The sequence below is a fragment of the Lonchura striata genome, chromosome 5 (genome assembly GCF_050655825.1).
Source record: "Lonchura striata isolate lonStrDom1 chromosome 5, ASM5065582v1, whole genome shotgun sequence".
Classification (NCBI taxonomy): Eukaryota; Metazoa; Chordata; class Aves; order Passeriformes; family Estrildidae; genus Lonchura; species Lonchura striata.
In genome coordinates this window covers 36,089,597-36,103,398 of record NC_140707.1, presented here as the reverse complement: position 1 = coordinate 36,103,398, position 13,802 = coordinate 36,089,597, and the positions used below count along the sequence as shown (strand labels likewise).

At 40.4% G+C, this 13,802-nt stretch overlaps 1 protein-coding gene across 6 annotated transcripts in view; it reads left to right on the top strand.

The window, feature by feature from the left end:
* Positions 1 to 8,983: 8,983 nt before the first annotated feature.
* Positions 8,984 to 13,802, top strand: part of LOC110472087 (transmembrane protein 263) — a 201,612-nt gene continuing 196,793 nt past the window's right edge. Inside the window, exon 1 of one of the 6 annotated variants that reach the window (XM_021533439.3) lies at positions 8,984 to 9,161. In XM_021533439.3, the coding sequence (XP_021389114.1) occupies positions 9,156 to 9,161 (6 nt within the window). In that variant the 5' untranslated portion in view covers positions 8,984 to 9,155. Of the gene's footprint in view, positions 9,162 to 9,397; positions 10,075 to 10,890; positions 11,105 to 13,802 lie in introns of those variants that run through there. The other 5 variants (XM_085581868.1, XM_085581867.1, XM_077784163.2 and 2 more) reach the window with 5 other exon arrangements.

Here is a 13,802-nt window from a genome sequence, read left to right as displayed (position 1 = left end):
TCAAATCTCAAGATTTGTTTTCTTTATGAGTCCTCCTAGGAGCTTTTACTGCAGAAACCAAATAATCCTCCTACTCTGTTCTAGCTCCACTTTAACTACACAGCATAGTTCATTACCCCTTTCCTTATTTGCCTTGAAAGAGAACCAAGACAATGGGCCAGAAGGGAACAGAAGGGCTACTCTATAAGGGGGGCTCCCCAGAAGAGCACAGCCTGTTTGATGTGAATTGCATCTAGAAGCTGAAGGCAGAGACAAGACTAATGACAAGGACACAGCATAGAACCAAGGTCCAGGAAAGAAAGCAAGGCTAGACCAAAGACACAGTAGGGAAGAAATGCAGTTGCTAATCCTGGATCCTTTTTAAAGTTTGATTGCACTTTCCTGTAGCTCTGGCCCTGTGGTGATTTAAGCAGTGCTTACTGAGCTTACTCAGCAGCTGAACAGTTTCATATGTTCAGCTGCCTCTGAACTCCTGGGCGAGCCCCATCTGCTCCTAGTAAGTTGTAACTATTTACTGCACTGATTGGTGCTAAAACCCTTTCTTGTCAGCAGTGATATTTTCTCTGAGACATTCTTCTGAAACGTGAGATTTCCTCAGATCAACTCCCGTAAAGGATGTTTTATCAGGAACATCCTTATTCTGCTCTGTAGCACATCAATCTAAGGGATGCACAGCTTTGCTGCAGTAAGCGTATCTTCTCATTTACTACTTGATTTTCCACTTGATTCCATCAAGTTTTTGTTGGTTTTTTTTTTTTTTAATTCTCATTTAACCCATGTTATATGATGCCATTTGTCAGAATATAAACTGCTTCTTATTTTCACTATTCAGATCTTCCATTCTTTATTTCTGCTGTTTCTGTGTCTAAGCATGATTGTTTCATTTTTACAATGTCTAGTACACATTTTATTTCCATTTCAGATAATTATATTTTCTTGCCATTTTCAAGTTTTTATCCTTTTAGTTGTTCCTTTTGTTTAACTTCTTTGATTTTTGGGAATATTTTAAAGGTTCATATTACAAGTGTGCATTTTTCAGGTCTTTCTCTGCAACCAGAATTTGGACTTTATAAAAACAGAGATACATATATACATGTGCATACATTTCCACAACAGCTTTCAGGGCAAGAGAGAAAATAAGCATTGAGTACCTGGGAGAAAGCAAACATTTCTTTCATAAATCTGTCAGGCTGATACTTCAGAAATCAAATAGATTCAGTTTCTCTGAATATTTGTAGAGACAGCACACGTTTTGGGACTATACTGCTAAGCTAAGAAAGGTCAAAAAATACGAAGTGGACAATGATGTTCAGAACTTTCTTATCATGTCTCATTGAAATTACTATGAAACTATATTAAAATATTACACTGAAAAATGTGGTGAGTAGCTGCATTTCATCAATAAAGAAATTCAGATGCTGACTCATGGAAAAGCATATCCAGGATCTCTCAGTAGTAGAATGAGAACTGAGTCCCATGTTCTCACTCTGTGGATTGCTACACATTCCTGACAAGCAATATTTGGCAAAGGAACAGGGCCTCCAGTTTTTAAGCATTCTCTTGTAAGCACTTACAAATCATCTGCATGCTATTATCTCATTTCTACACAGAAATTAAGGTCAAACCTGAAACAGGGGAAATCTGAGAACCTGCTGTAGAATCTTAGTGCTGGTTGATATTTAAGTCAGATATTTTAGATGCTTACATTCTGCTAGGAAAAAAAATTAAAATTCACTTGGTCACTGTCTTTCTCCTGAAGATTAAAAGTAGCTAAAACTACTATATAAAGGTACATTTTTGTCTCTGTCAGCTGAAGAACCAGATACCTCATGAACAGTAAAATAAAACCAAGGAAAGAAGGAAGAGAAAAATATGGTGACAGAATCTGAGTCTGTGGTATCTGAACCTGTGCGTTCTGACAGCTGTGGGATTGCCAAAGCATTTTATGCAGTTCTGCTACGCAATCTTAGCAGTTTCCCTGCTGCAGTGGAGAACTGACACCTTTAGCATTTTGCTTTTCAAATAGCTCATATATTTTTCAACAGTTACTAGAATCCATATAACTTGCCTGTGCTTTTATCTCCAGGGCAATGGTGGTATCCTATCTCCATGGTAGCTGTACAACAGGCAAACCGAGGTAATTTTTTTCCTTTTAGAGCTATAATTATCAAGGCACAGACCATTAGTGGAGAATAGCATGAAGGAGATGAAAGTTCCCTTTCATGGCAGTAATGGTTCCACCACATTTCAACAGGTTCAGAAAAAGGATTAAGTGTACGTGCTAATCCCTGTATGCAGGCATAAAAAAAAGCCTAAGTGCATAAACACAGAAACAGAGCTTTGCATAGGGGCAGTGTCTCTTGCAAGACCTAAGCAAACAAACACTAATAAATATTTGCTCTGCAAGGGGTTTCTTAAGGGTGTATGAAATATGTAACAAGCATTTAAACAGTCTGTGAAAAATACTTGTGTGGTTTTGTGGTGAAGCCAAGGTATGGATCTCCCTCCCCACCCTATACAAACCACTGCTGTGAGTTGGGTCTGAGATGGAACTGGATTCCTGTCAAAATGATGGTTATGTATTATATCATCAGCTCTGAAGCATTGTTGTCACCCACTTTGTGTGCAACTCCAATTAAATATTCAGAAATACATGAGAGTGGATTCTTTGATTAATGTACCGCCAGGCATTTTTTTTTATATGTGTGGCCCCATCATTCCTGTTCATACATCACCAGTGCAAGGTTTAATTCATGGTAAATTACTCCCTCTTTCATGCAGCTTTTGCTTCAAGTAATTATCTGAGAGTCTCTGTTCTTACTAAAGTGAGACCAGCACCTGCAGAATGACAGACAATCCTCCGGAGTTCATTTATCATCTGAGCAATGGAACTGGCTCTAACCCTAATCTATGAGAAGAGAGTCAGTCACCTGTGACTGCAATATCTGTATTGATTGTAAACCTACACATGGCTTGCATATTACACCAAATAAGGAAACCCTATTCTTCATTTAATACTGGTCATTCTGGGATTACATATATCTGGCTTGAAGTGTTTGACACTCTAGACACCATTCCAGGTGCTGGCATCTGCCCTAGCCTGACATGGTAGGCAGCTTGAACACAGACTTGCCTCTGTGGATGCTGTCTGGGGGATTTTTTTAGAATTTTTTTTGTCTAGTGATTGGACTTCCCCATCAATATTAAAGTGTATTGTTAGCGGCTCTTGGTGGAAATTTGTTTTGAGCAGAAGCTGTTGAATGTGGGTAGTTTTAAAAGATACACAGTGTGCCTGTGTGAGAAGTGAAGCCATTTCTGGCAGTTACTGTGTTAATGTGGTGACACTGACTGTCATTCTTCTTTTTGCTATATGTTCCCAGGTAGATGGTCCCTGCCTGTGTTACCCCAGTTCAACCACACTGTCACTATCCCAGAGGGTGTCTTAGAACATTAATATGGATCTAATGCAAGGCAGTGGGTGCTTTGTGGATCAGTGGTCAGGTTGGAAAAATGATCTGAGAGAGGGAGTAAGAGGGTAGGACAGAGACAGTTGGTTAAGGCTGCAGTGAACAAGCAGATCTGGACTTAGTTACAGCCCAAAGTACACTTGTAAATCTTAGGAATGTTCACACAGTGCCCAGCAGAGAAACAAGCCACTGATGTTAATATCTCATCTCTAAAAGAATAGGGGAAAGGAAAACTCCACTTACTCAAAAGGAACACAGAAACTCAGCAAAAGCTTAACCGAGTCAATATTTCCTTACGACTTAACACAGAGACATTAGTATTCTTTCTGGACCACAGATTCTAGGCTTGAAGACAGCTAGTTGATTTTTCATCCCTGTTGTCAACATTGAGAAGAAACTTTACCTTGGAGAGTGGAGATCATACAATGGATGATAAATTCATTAGAGGATGTTGGCCAGAAGCACAGATTATAGGAAACACCATAACTCTGCAAGCATTATCATGTCAGTGTCTCTTTTCTGTAAAAGAATTTAATGTCTGTGTAGGTGGAAAAAAAAACCCCAAACTTAAACTGGTCAAAAATACCCTGTAAAGAGGAGAATTATCATATGAATGTTATTGTTCATGATAGGGGTGAATTATTATCAAGAGTCTTGTTCTGACATCCTGAGAAAAAAATCACTGGTGATACCAAATGTCAGCAGAATCTACTAGCAGAGCTTTGCTGTCTGTACAGCTCCAAGTCTTTGGCATGAGTTCAAAGTAAAAATTAATCTGAAAATTCCTGAAATCTGGGAAGCCCATATGTGAATCCTGTTATGTATCCTGGTATTTTGGCAGAAACAGTTTTCTATTGCAAGACTTTGAAGCCTACGTAAAAATTGAACTGCCTTCATGCTCTGTAACTAAAGGCATATGATATAGTGCAGCTTTGTTTAAGTGAAGCTAAAAGTTCAAACTTGCCTATTTCAGGTTTTTTTTCCTTCATTAAAATTATCAAAATCTGCTTTTATTGCCAAACACATGGCTTTTGATGAAATGCAGCTTTCAGTTACTTTTTAGGCTGGATTTTGCAATTAATCTCATTTGAATTTTAATTTTGGAAATGTATAAATATAGATGCTTTCAGAGTTTATTTGGTATGAAGTGATTTCAAATCTTGTTAGTTTGTTTTTCTCAGTGATTCAAAGTTAGCCATACACTACATGAACAAGCTGTCTACCTTTATTATATTTTAAAGTTAAACTAAAATAAGTATCTTCTTAATTCTCAAAAAACATGAGTTCTAACTAAAAATAATTCTGTCTTCAGATAAAATAAAATTCTGGACCAATTTGAGAGTTAAATAGATGTGGTATCTGATGTATTTCTCTTGTACTGAAACAAAAGAAAAATCCTATGGAAATTACTGAGACTTTTGTATGACCTCAATGATGAAGTCCTAAATTTAATATCTGAATGCTTCTATAACTATTATCTAATGAGCAGAAGGTGCAACCATTGTAGTTTTGCTTCTATAATGGCTCTTTATCATTTATGCCATCTTTATAGGTTGTAGCATTTTCTATCTATTGTTTGCAGAGATGTGCATGATAGAAGATGTAGGTGAAAAATCAGGCTGTAAGAATCCTTGGTTGCCAACAATGTGCCCTTTTTTTATACAACCCTTTCTGTACAAGATCTCACTAGAAGATGCCATCATCTGTTGGTGGAAGTGCTGTCCATTTAATAGAAGCCTCATGAAACACCTCCTGCCATAATGAAATAGAAACCCATTCTTTCTTGGTGCTCTGAGAACAAGCAGACCATGTTGATAGTCAGTGACTCCTCATATCATCTTCAGTGTATTTATTTTCTTGTCATGTAACAGGTTGAGAGAGGCTCTGTCACAGGCATTAAACAGCTTGCTCCATTTAACAATGATCTTTCAAAGAACTATAAAGAAACACAACAAAGAACAAAAAATAATAACCCAAGCTGATGTTTGGAGTTCAGGATTCTACACAACTGAGCAAAAAGCATTTGCATTCAGAGAACTGGGCAGACTGATTACAGCTCTACTAGGTAATGGGTAAGTGCTCTATCTCTGTGCAGAAGGATGTTTAATAGAGATTTGAAATGGATTTTAGATAAGAACTTCCCCAATAAGAGGAATATATGGTCACAAAATGTGGTTGATATATAAAGAGAGTAATACATTTTTACTTTATCACAGAAACATCAAAATCTCTTCCTTCCATAGGCAAGACCCAGATGTTATATACATGAAGCAATATGTCAAATCCAGTTATAACTAATTTCAGAAACTATTAATAAATCTCCTACAGTTACCATCCCCTAAGAAGGCATTTAGGAATATGCTGACTACTTGTCTACACTTGATTCTATTCCTTTTCTTGATACCTCTCCTATTTCCTGATAAAAAGACTTCCCACTGCCCAGGGGGAACTGTAGCTTATCTTTATTTCATGCAACACTGAGCCATTATTTTGCATTTATACATACATGTACACTTTGCACCTGATGCTAAAATGCCATGTGAAATACTGAAATTTGCACAGGGGGAAAAACCCCTGCTGCATATGGGCTTTTGGCATGCCAAATTCCTCAGCTTGAGTACCAGAGGCCCTTCACAGGAGAGGGCAGGTCGAAACCTGTGGACCTCTAAATGGTGCTTTTTACAACTATGAATCCGATGATCACAAATTACAAGACTGTCTACACTTTTCTTGTTATACCATTAGGATTTTAGGGTGTTTGAAAATGAATAGGAACTCCTTAAAAGGAGTCAGTTCCTGAGTTGCAGCCTGCATTGCTGCTAGTAAAGTCCAGGGTAAAAAAGCAAAAAGAGCCTTTGCATGGTACCCACTGATGTTTTATTCAGCCATGTGGTGAGATGTTTAGAGTCAAAAGCACACACACATGAATGCTGGGAGAGGAATTTCTCCATGAAAGGACATAACTTTTAATTTACATAAAGTGGAGTTTATGGAAGCACATACATTAGCCATTTTGCTTCAGTAGAAACACACTTTTGAGGTGAATCTCACCAGATCAGGACTGGAGTACTTTAAATGGACTAAATCCTTTTGGATGAAACTAAGTAATAATTTTGGTGCTGCTGAAATAGTTTAACGAATAAAGTTATTTCTGTGCTTAGCACAAAGTAAACAAATTGCTTTCTCATTCTTTGCCCCCCCCCCCCCATCCACTATTTGTCACTCATGCAGAATAGTCTGATTTTTCAGTTGGACCATTTTTTAAATGTTCTGCAGACATTGCAAACATTAAAACCCTAAAGTTAACTTATTTAAAAGACTGCACTTCAATCTGTTTTATTTTATAGGCTTAGGAACTTGCTGAGAAAAAATTCATGTTCATCTGAAATTCACTATTATTTTAAATGGAAAAAGTTGCATTTTGAACTTCACTAGAATTGATCATTTAACCTAGATGAGGGGGAAGATATTTTTCTCTTTAACCCTTTATACTTTAGTAAATATTGTTTTATTGTTAATCAGGCTATAATTTACATGTTAAACTCAACACAAATTTTATATAATCTTCTTTCTACCCACCAAAATATGGATTTGCATTATACAATTAAAATTTTAATGTAATTCTATTGATACTATTGACAAGATTATTTGATATAAATTTTATTTATTTTGAAGGAAGGACTTATATTTTGGTTATATTATTACAGTTAGTTTTATATATCTAATATAGATGCACAAAAACATATGTGCAGAATTTAGTGTGGTATTTGAAACCTTCACTGAATTCACTGGCTTCCACCACAGCTCTTCTGAGAAGATTCACATGCTTGTGAAGTATCTTTATATTTACATAAGAAATTATAAATTCTGCTATGAGAGTCTGTGCCAGGAAAGGGGTGCAGAATACTTCCTTTAAGAAGTGATGCAGATAATTATGTAAGGTGTGGATGTGTTGTGAAAAGCACAGGAAATGAATCTTTTTAATTGTCAGCCCATGTGAGGTGAGGGAATTACTCTGTTTAGTGTCTTTCAAGAGTTCCCTTTTTAACTGAAAAATGGAAACCAGTCTTATGGTATCACTCCAAGGAGGTTTTGCAATTAAGAATGACAGTATGGGACAAACAAAAAATTAACTGTGCACTGAGAGAAGGTATTCCTAGGCTTTAAGCGATGTAATTGTTCTTTTTATGGTTTCTTTCTGAATAGGGTCCACTGTATTCCAGAATGCCTTAAAAGACACATATGGTGGCTAGGGTACTTCTTCAGAGAAGAAATTGCAACATTTCTTAGTCAAGATGTTAAAAATGGAACAAAAGCAGTTTTTTCTCTTTTGGATTCAACCACTTGTTGAGTAAGTTATGTTCTCTACATATGAACTCATCCTCATATGTAGAATAATATTATATCAGAGAAAAATGAACTCTTAATTACTGTCATTCACTTAATGTTGTTTTCTCTTCCTATTTCAGCAATCATTACATTACTACTACTACTTCTTTTTTTTCCACCACTCTTCTTTTTGTTTTCTTTGTCTGGCTTCCCTCATTGCACCAAACCATCCACTGAGCTGAACATGCTTCTACCCATGTGTATGGTTGTGCTCAGCGATAGTTTTAAAGCAATATATGAGAAAAAAAACCCTTTCGATGCCAAAGATTATGTCCAGATTCTTTTCTCTTTGCCACCAGTCTGTACTCCCTTGCGTGAAGCAGCAGCATGGGTGCAGCCCCCATCCTGCGGGCTGGAGCCAGGCTCCGCTGGCTGAGCATAGTGGGAGGAGAGGCTCGGAAGCCCCACACCCTCCCGGGCACCCAGCTTGTGACTGGGACCCTTGTCCTGCTGGTGAGGGGTCTGGGGGAGAGGCTGAGGGACAAGGGGAAGTTTAGCCTGGAGAAAAGGAGGCTCAGGGCGACCTTTCTCTACAATTCCCTGACCAGGGGTTGTTGCCAGCTGGGGGTTGGTCCCTTCTTCCAGGTAACAAGATGAGAGGACATAGTTTCAAGCTGCACCAGGAGAGGTTTAGGTTGGACATTAAGAGGAATTTCTTCACAAAAAGGGTGTTTAGACACCGGAGTAGATTGACCAGGGAATATGGTGGAGTCACCATCCTTGGACTTAAGATGGGATGCGGCATTTAGTGTCATGCTCTAGCTGACATGGGGGTGCTTAGGTTCGACTCAGTGCTCTCATAGATCTTTTCCAACCTAATGGATTCTATTTGATTCTGTGAATGCCAGCAAGCCTGCAGCGAGGGCAGAGCTCGGAGAACTGGCTCCTCATCTTGGCCAAACCAACACTGCTTCCACGTTTGACTTAAGGCTGAGTCAATTCATCTCCCTTCGCTGCATTCCCAGCAGTTTACACTGGAAATTGGAAGAGGCCAGCACGCCCCGCAGGTGAAGCACTCCAGCTGGCACGCCGGGAGCGGCGTTGCCTGGGGGGTGTCTCGGTGCGGGCTGCGCGGAGCCCCGCCAGCCCCCGCCGACATGGCGCCCCTGACCCCCGCGCTTCCTCTTCCGGCCGGGTTGCCATGGCGCTGCCCCCCGGCCCGGCCTCCCCCCGCCCGCCGGTGTGTGTTTACATCGGGCAGGAGGAGCCGGAGCCCCAGCGCCGGGGGAGACGGGCACGCAGCCGCCGGCCGCCCGCCCTCCCTCCATCCCCGCCGGGCGGTGCTCCGGGAGACGCGGCATGAAGGTGATGCTGGCGGCTGTCCCCGGGGCTCGGCTGGGCCGCGGCGGCTCCCGGCGGCTGCGGGGGGGCGAGGGGCGGGGGCCGGGCCCGGCGGTAACCGGGGGCGGGAGGTGGCGGTGGCCGTGCGCGCTCGTAACCAAGTACACAACTTCCAGAAGCTTCCAACTTCGCGGGGGATGTGGTGTCGCTTCTTGGGTCCGTCTCCCTGGAAAGAATCCCCCCTTCCCTCCGTGCAAACCCGGCTCGCTTCCTGCGGCGCTGAGACGGGGAGGGAGTAGCGTGGGAGCCGGGGGAGGCTGCCTGCCCCTGCCCCCGCTGCCCTTCTCGGCTGGTGTCTGCACGGAGAAATGTCCCTCCCTCCCCGGGCATCTTCCCTCACCCACAGCATCTCGTGGCGGTGTCGCTGCCGGCGGCCGCGGGGTTCGTGCCTTGGCGTGCGGCTGGGGCGGCGCCGGTGCTCACCTGTGCTGCTGCTCTCGCAGGCCCTTCCCTAAGCCTGGGGGCATCGCCGCCTTTCTCCGTAGTTTGCTGTGGAAAACTGTTAGAATAGAGAACGTCTAACCTCAGCCGGCTATTGGTGTGAGTGCTGAGGCTGACTGGACTGTAGAAGTCGGAATATATAACACTCAGGTGTGAGGTTGTTAGGAGTCGGCAGTGGTGTTGTATTGCTTTTGCTTCACTTTATGTTGTCATATTTCCGTAATTTTCAGGTGTATGACTTGTGAAGGGTTTTCTCGCATTAATAAGTCTGAAACTTGAGGCACACCAAGCATTCCCTGTCTCCTGAATTTGTCTAGCAATAAAATAAAAAATGTATTAGCTAGGTTGTAAGCTTTTTGAGGCAGAAACTCTATAGGTCTGTACCGATCCTGATGAAGAAATTGGGCTCGGGCCTTTCTCCAAGCCTCTGAGTCAAGTAAGTGTGTGTTAGAAGTTCAATAGCTTGTGCAGGTGCTGGGTTCTGGGAGGTGCACGTGTGGCAGTCACTGGGCTTAACAATTGTCTCTGGGCACCAGGGACTCTTAACCATAATATCTACACAGCTGGTGGGTGAAAGAAAAGGGGCAGCCTCTGCATACATGAAATAAATATATGTAAAAAGAGCATGCCCTTCTATGCAGTCTTATGTTTTGTTGTACATTTGTACAAAGCCTGATAGTAAAATGTGTATTTTTTCTTTCTCTCTGAATATTTGTTAGTTCCAATAGTGTAGGATAATGAAAGGTATGTAGTGAGAACATTATTGTTAAACAGGACTATGGCTTTGAGTGTTTTGTTGACTTACACTGTAAAACAAAAACCTCAGAGTGCTGTCTGAACAATACATCCAGTTTGAGGTACAAAACTGAAAAGATTTCCTTCAGGTTCTGTTTTATTGCATGCAGAGTAAACAGCTGCTTATTCTTGTGAAGACCATTACTTTTGCTGAATTCCTTTTTTGTCCCACTAGAGTGGGGAAACCTTATGGCTATTTAAGATGAGCTTATTCAAAATACAAGATGTGAGTGGAATCATGTTCTGACTGCAAGAAAAAATGAGTGTGTTTGGGGGGAAAGTTGTTTGTTTTTAACCAATCGTTTTTCAGGTATAAGCACTGTGTTAAGCTTTTCAGTATAAAAGGGTTCACATTTTTTTTTATCAAATTGGGTCATTTCTTTCAGTGCACATTTCTTTCCATGTGTGCCACCCTTTGCTGTAGGAGTTGCTTCAAGTTTCTTCTAGGTAAGATCATTGCTGATGCAGGATTTAAATTCTTAAGCTGGGGGTGGGGATAATTACCTTTTCATTTAAGGAGTGGAATGCATTGAAATGTGCAGTATTTTCACCCCTTTAAAAGGGTGAGGAAGGGAGAAGGGAAGGGAAGGAAGAGGTTCTGTGTGATGCGAGTTGGATCTGAATCCCTTTTATGGGCCTGCTCGTGAGCGTTCAGTGTGACTTCAAAACAAGTAAGTTTAAATTTTTGATCATTTCAGGGATGACATCAAAACTAAGCTTTTCAAGATAATTGCGTCAGTTTCTCCCCTAATTGTTGTTGTATCTTGGGAAATACATTTGAGTTTGTTTGTTTCTGTCAGCATTGGTTTTGATGCCGAGCTCATTGATGCTAGTTAGCATGTTGCTGAGAAGGCAGAGCAGTCAAAAGAAAACAGGTTAATGTTAGTGTGCATCAAAATGGTCTGCCTATTTAGGGAAGAAGCAGGAAAAGGGAAGTAAAAGGTAACATCAGGGGATGTTCTTCTGCTGTAGAAGTGATCCTGTCAGTATCGTTATCAATGCTGATCATTGCTGGAGAAACTGAAGCCTGATGCGGTTTGTTTTTAACATAATCACTTAATAAGTTTCCTATTGAAAAGGTAGAGTGAAGTAAAGTAGTATGGCAAAGCAATGCTTTAAAACTTGGTGTTGAATCTGGAGTGGATCCAAGATAGTCTTTATGTCTACTTTATTTTTGTTCCCATGTCTTTTGAGCTGTGTCCATGCTGAAGGATGGTATCTCTGGGCCCTTCCAGGCTATGCAAAGTACAAAACTGGCTAATGTCCCTTTTCCTTCTTTGTAGGACAGGAGTGAGAGGCAAGCAGCTCAGATTGTGCCAGGAAGTGGACCTTTTCTATATGTAGTGATAAGTGATACCTTTTGAATATGTCAATAAAGTTTGCTTTCTTTCAAGGGCAGATGATCCTGATGGCAAGGAAATACACCTTTTCAGGCTGCATTAGGAGCCTGGGTAATATGTCTGTCCTGTGGGGAGGGCAGTTCTATTTTTTAGGGCAGTAGGGAGATAACCAAATCCCCGCCTGTCTATCACAGTCAGCTGCTGATCACTCTCCCACAACATAGTATCTTTCCAGTATTAATCTCTCTCTTGTGGCTAAATGCTTGATTTCTCAAGTCTTAGGCAGCACTGGAGAAGGTTCTTGTGCCCTTGCTAACAGAACCTCTTCATGCTGTATCTTCAATCTGTGAATGAGTTGAGGCATTAGGATAGTTCCTGGTATGGTTCTGCTGTGGTGACTGCTTCTAACACTGCTGCTGTCTCTGGGCTAACCTAAATCCAAAATCAGAGAAATGAAAGGCATTGAGAGTGGCAGGTCATATTGAAGTTTTTGTTCGTGAAAGCAAGCTCAAGATGTGATTTCAGTTAAGTAGCTGTTCCCCTCGTTATTGAAAGGATTCTTCAAAGTAGAATGAAAGCTTGTGGTGCTTTGGCATGTACTCAGAGTTAAGTTATATAGTTTGGATATGACAAGTGTCATAAATGTCACATTTTACTTTGAGAAACTTAACGCTATATTTAAGAGAAAGAATGTGAACTTACTGCCTATAGTTCTCTTTTTCTGACTGCCTGTGATAGTAAGTGTTGACAGATAAATTTTAGAGATCAGAGTAAGGCAAGATATTTTGAAGATGCAGTATCAAATTTATGGAAAGCTCAAGTAAATATTTTTCTTGCTTGTGTTTACAGACAGCTCTGTTCCTTAAGGATGTTGTGGGTTGTCCTGTCAAAATGATGTATATGTAATCTTTATTTTTACATGTGTCCAATCCTGTTTAGCAAGGCTCTTTATAGTTGAAATGAAAAGTACTTGGAAAAGGAAATATAAAAATAAGAGACAAGAGTTATTGCTTTCTATGGAGTATATAGTAATATTTTGTTTTCCTAGTATGTAGTCCTAAATGTGGAATCAGGAATCAGGAAGAGTGTGAATGTAAGTGATAGAGTAAAAGAAAACATGGAGTACATATTCTGTAGATAGTTTTGATTTAAATGTATGCCTGTGATTGGTCACATCTGTTTATTGCTGAGCTGCTCTACAAACATTGTAGTAGTTTTATTTTCCAATATTTCAGCTGAATTTCAGAGATACAGGGAAGGGTTACTACCTTCAAAGTTCTGGGCAAAGGTATATTCTTACATAGATGGGACAAATAGTAGAGCTCCTAAGTTTCTTCAAAATAATGTTCTGATTGAACTTAGTGGGCATCACAGAAGTGGCTTGTGGTGGTAAGTCTTAGTCTTAATATGTCTGCAGAGATGCTCAAAGTCTACTGCAATTCTTGGGCTTTGATTCATTCTAAAAACATTTTGGAGAGAGAACTTTTGCACCTCACAGATCTTTAAAGTAGAAGGCAGCATTGACCAGAAGCTATTGCTTCCTGAATGAATTCTTGCTAGTGTGTTGCTTGTATTCATAGTGATCAAGTGCTTTTTCTGTCTCATGGCTGTTTAGTTGCCGAGTATAGTAACTGGTTGGAATCTTGTATACAGCAAGTTGTGACCTTTCTTACTATTTCTTGGAGTGAGTTTGGGGAAAAAAGAGCTCTCTATGGAGCCTGAAATAAAAGGGGTGTTACTGCTGGCAGTGCTTCTGGCAGTCAAGTTTTGACTGTGCAGGCTAGGTGTGAAATTGCAGGACTTAACAGTACCAGAAGATGTGGCTTTTGTTCTCTAGAGTTAGTAAATATTTTATCTGAAATGTTTCTTCTTTAAAGCATTGCAATAAGCGCATAGAATACAAGCAATACTGATCCTGAAAAGCTCTGACGTGAGTTCAAAACTCATTTGTAAGGAAGGAAATATTTAACTACCTAACCATCCACAAAATAAATTTAAAAGTTACTCTTGCAGTAATGTCTCTTGTGAC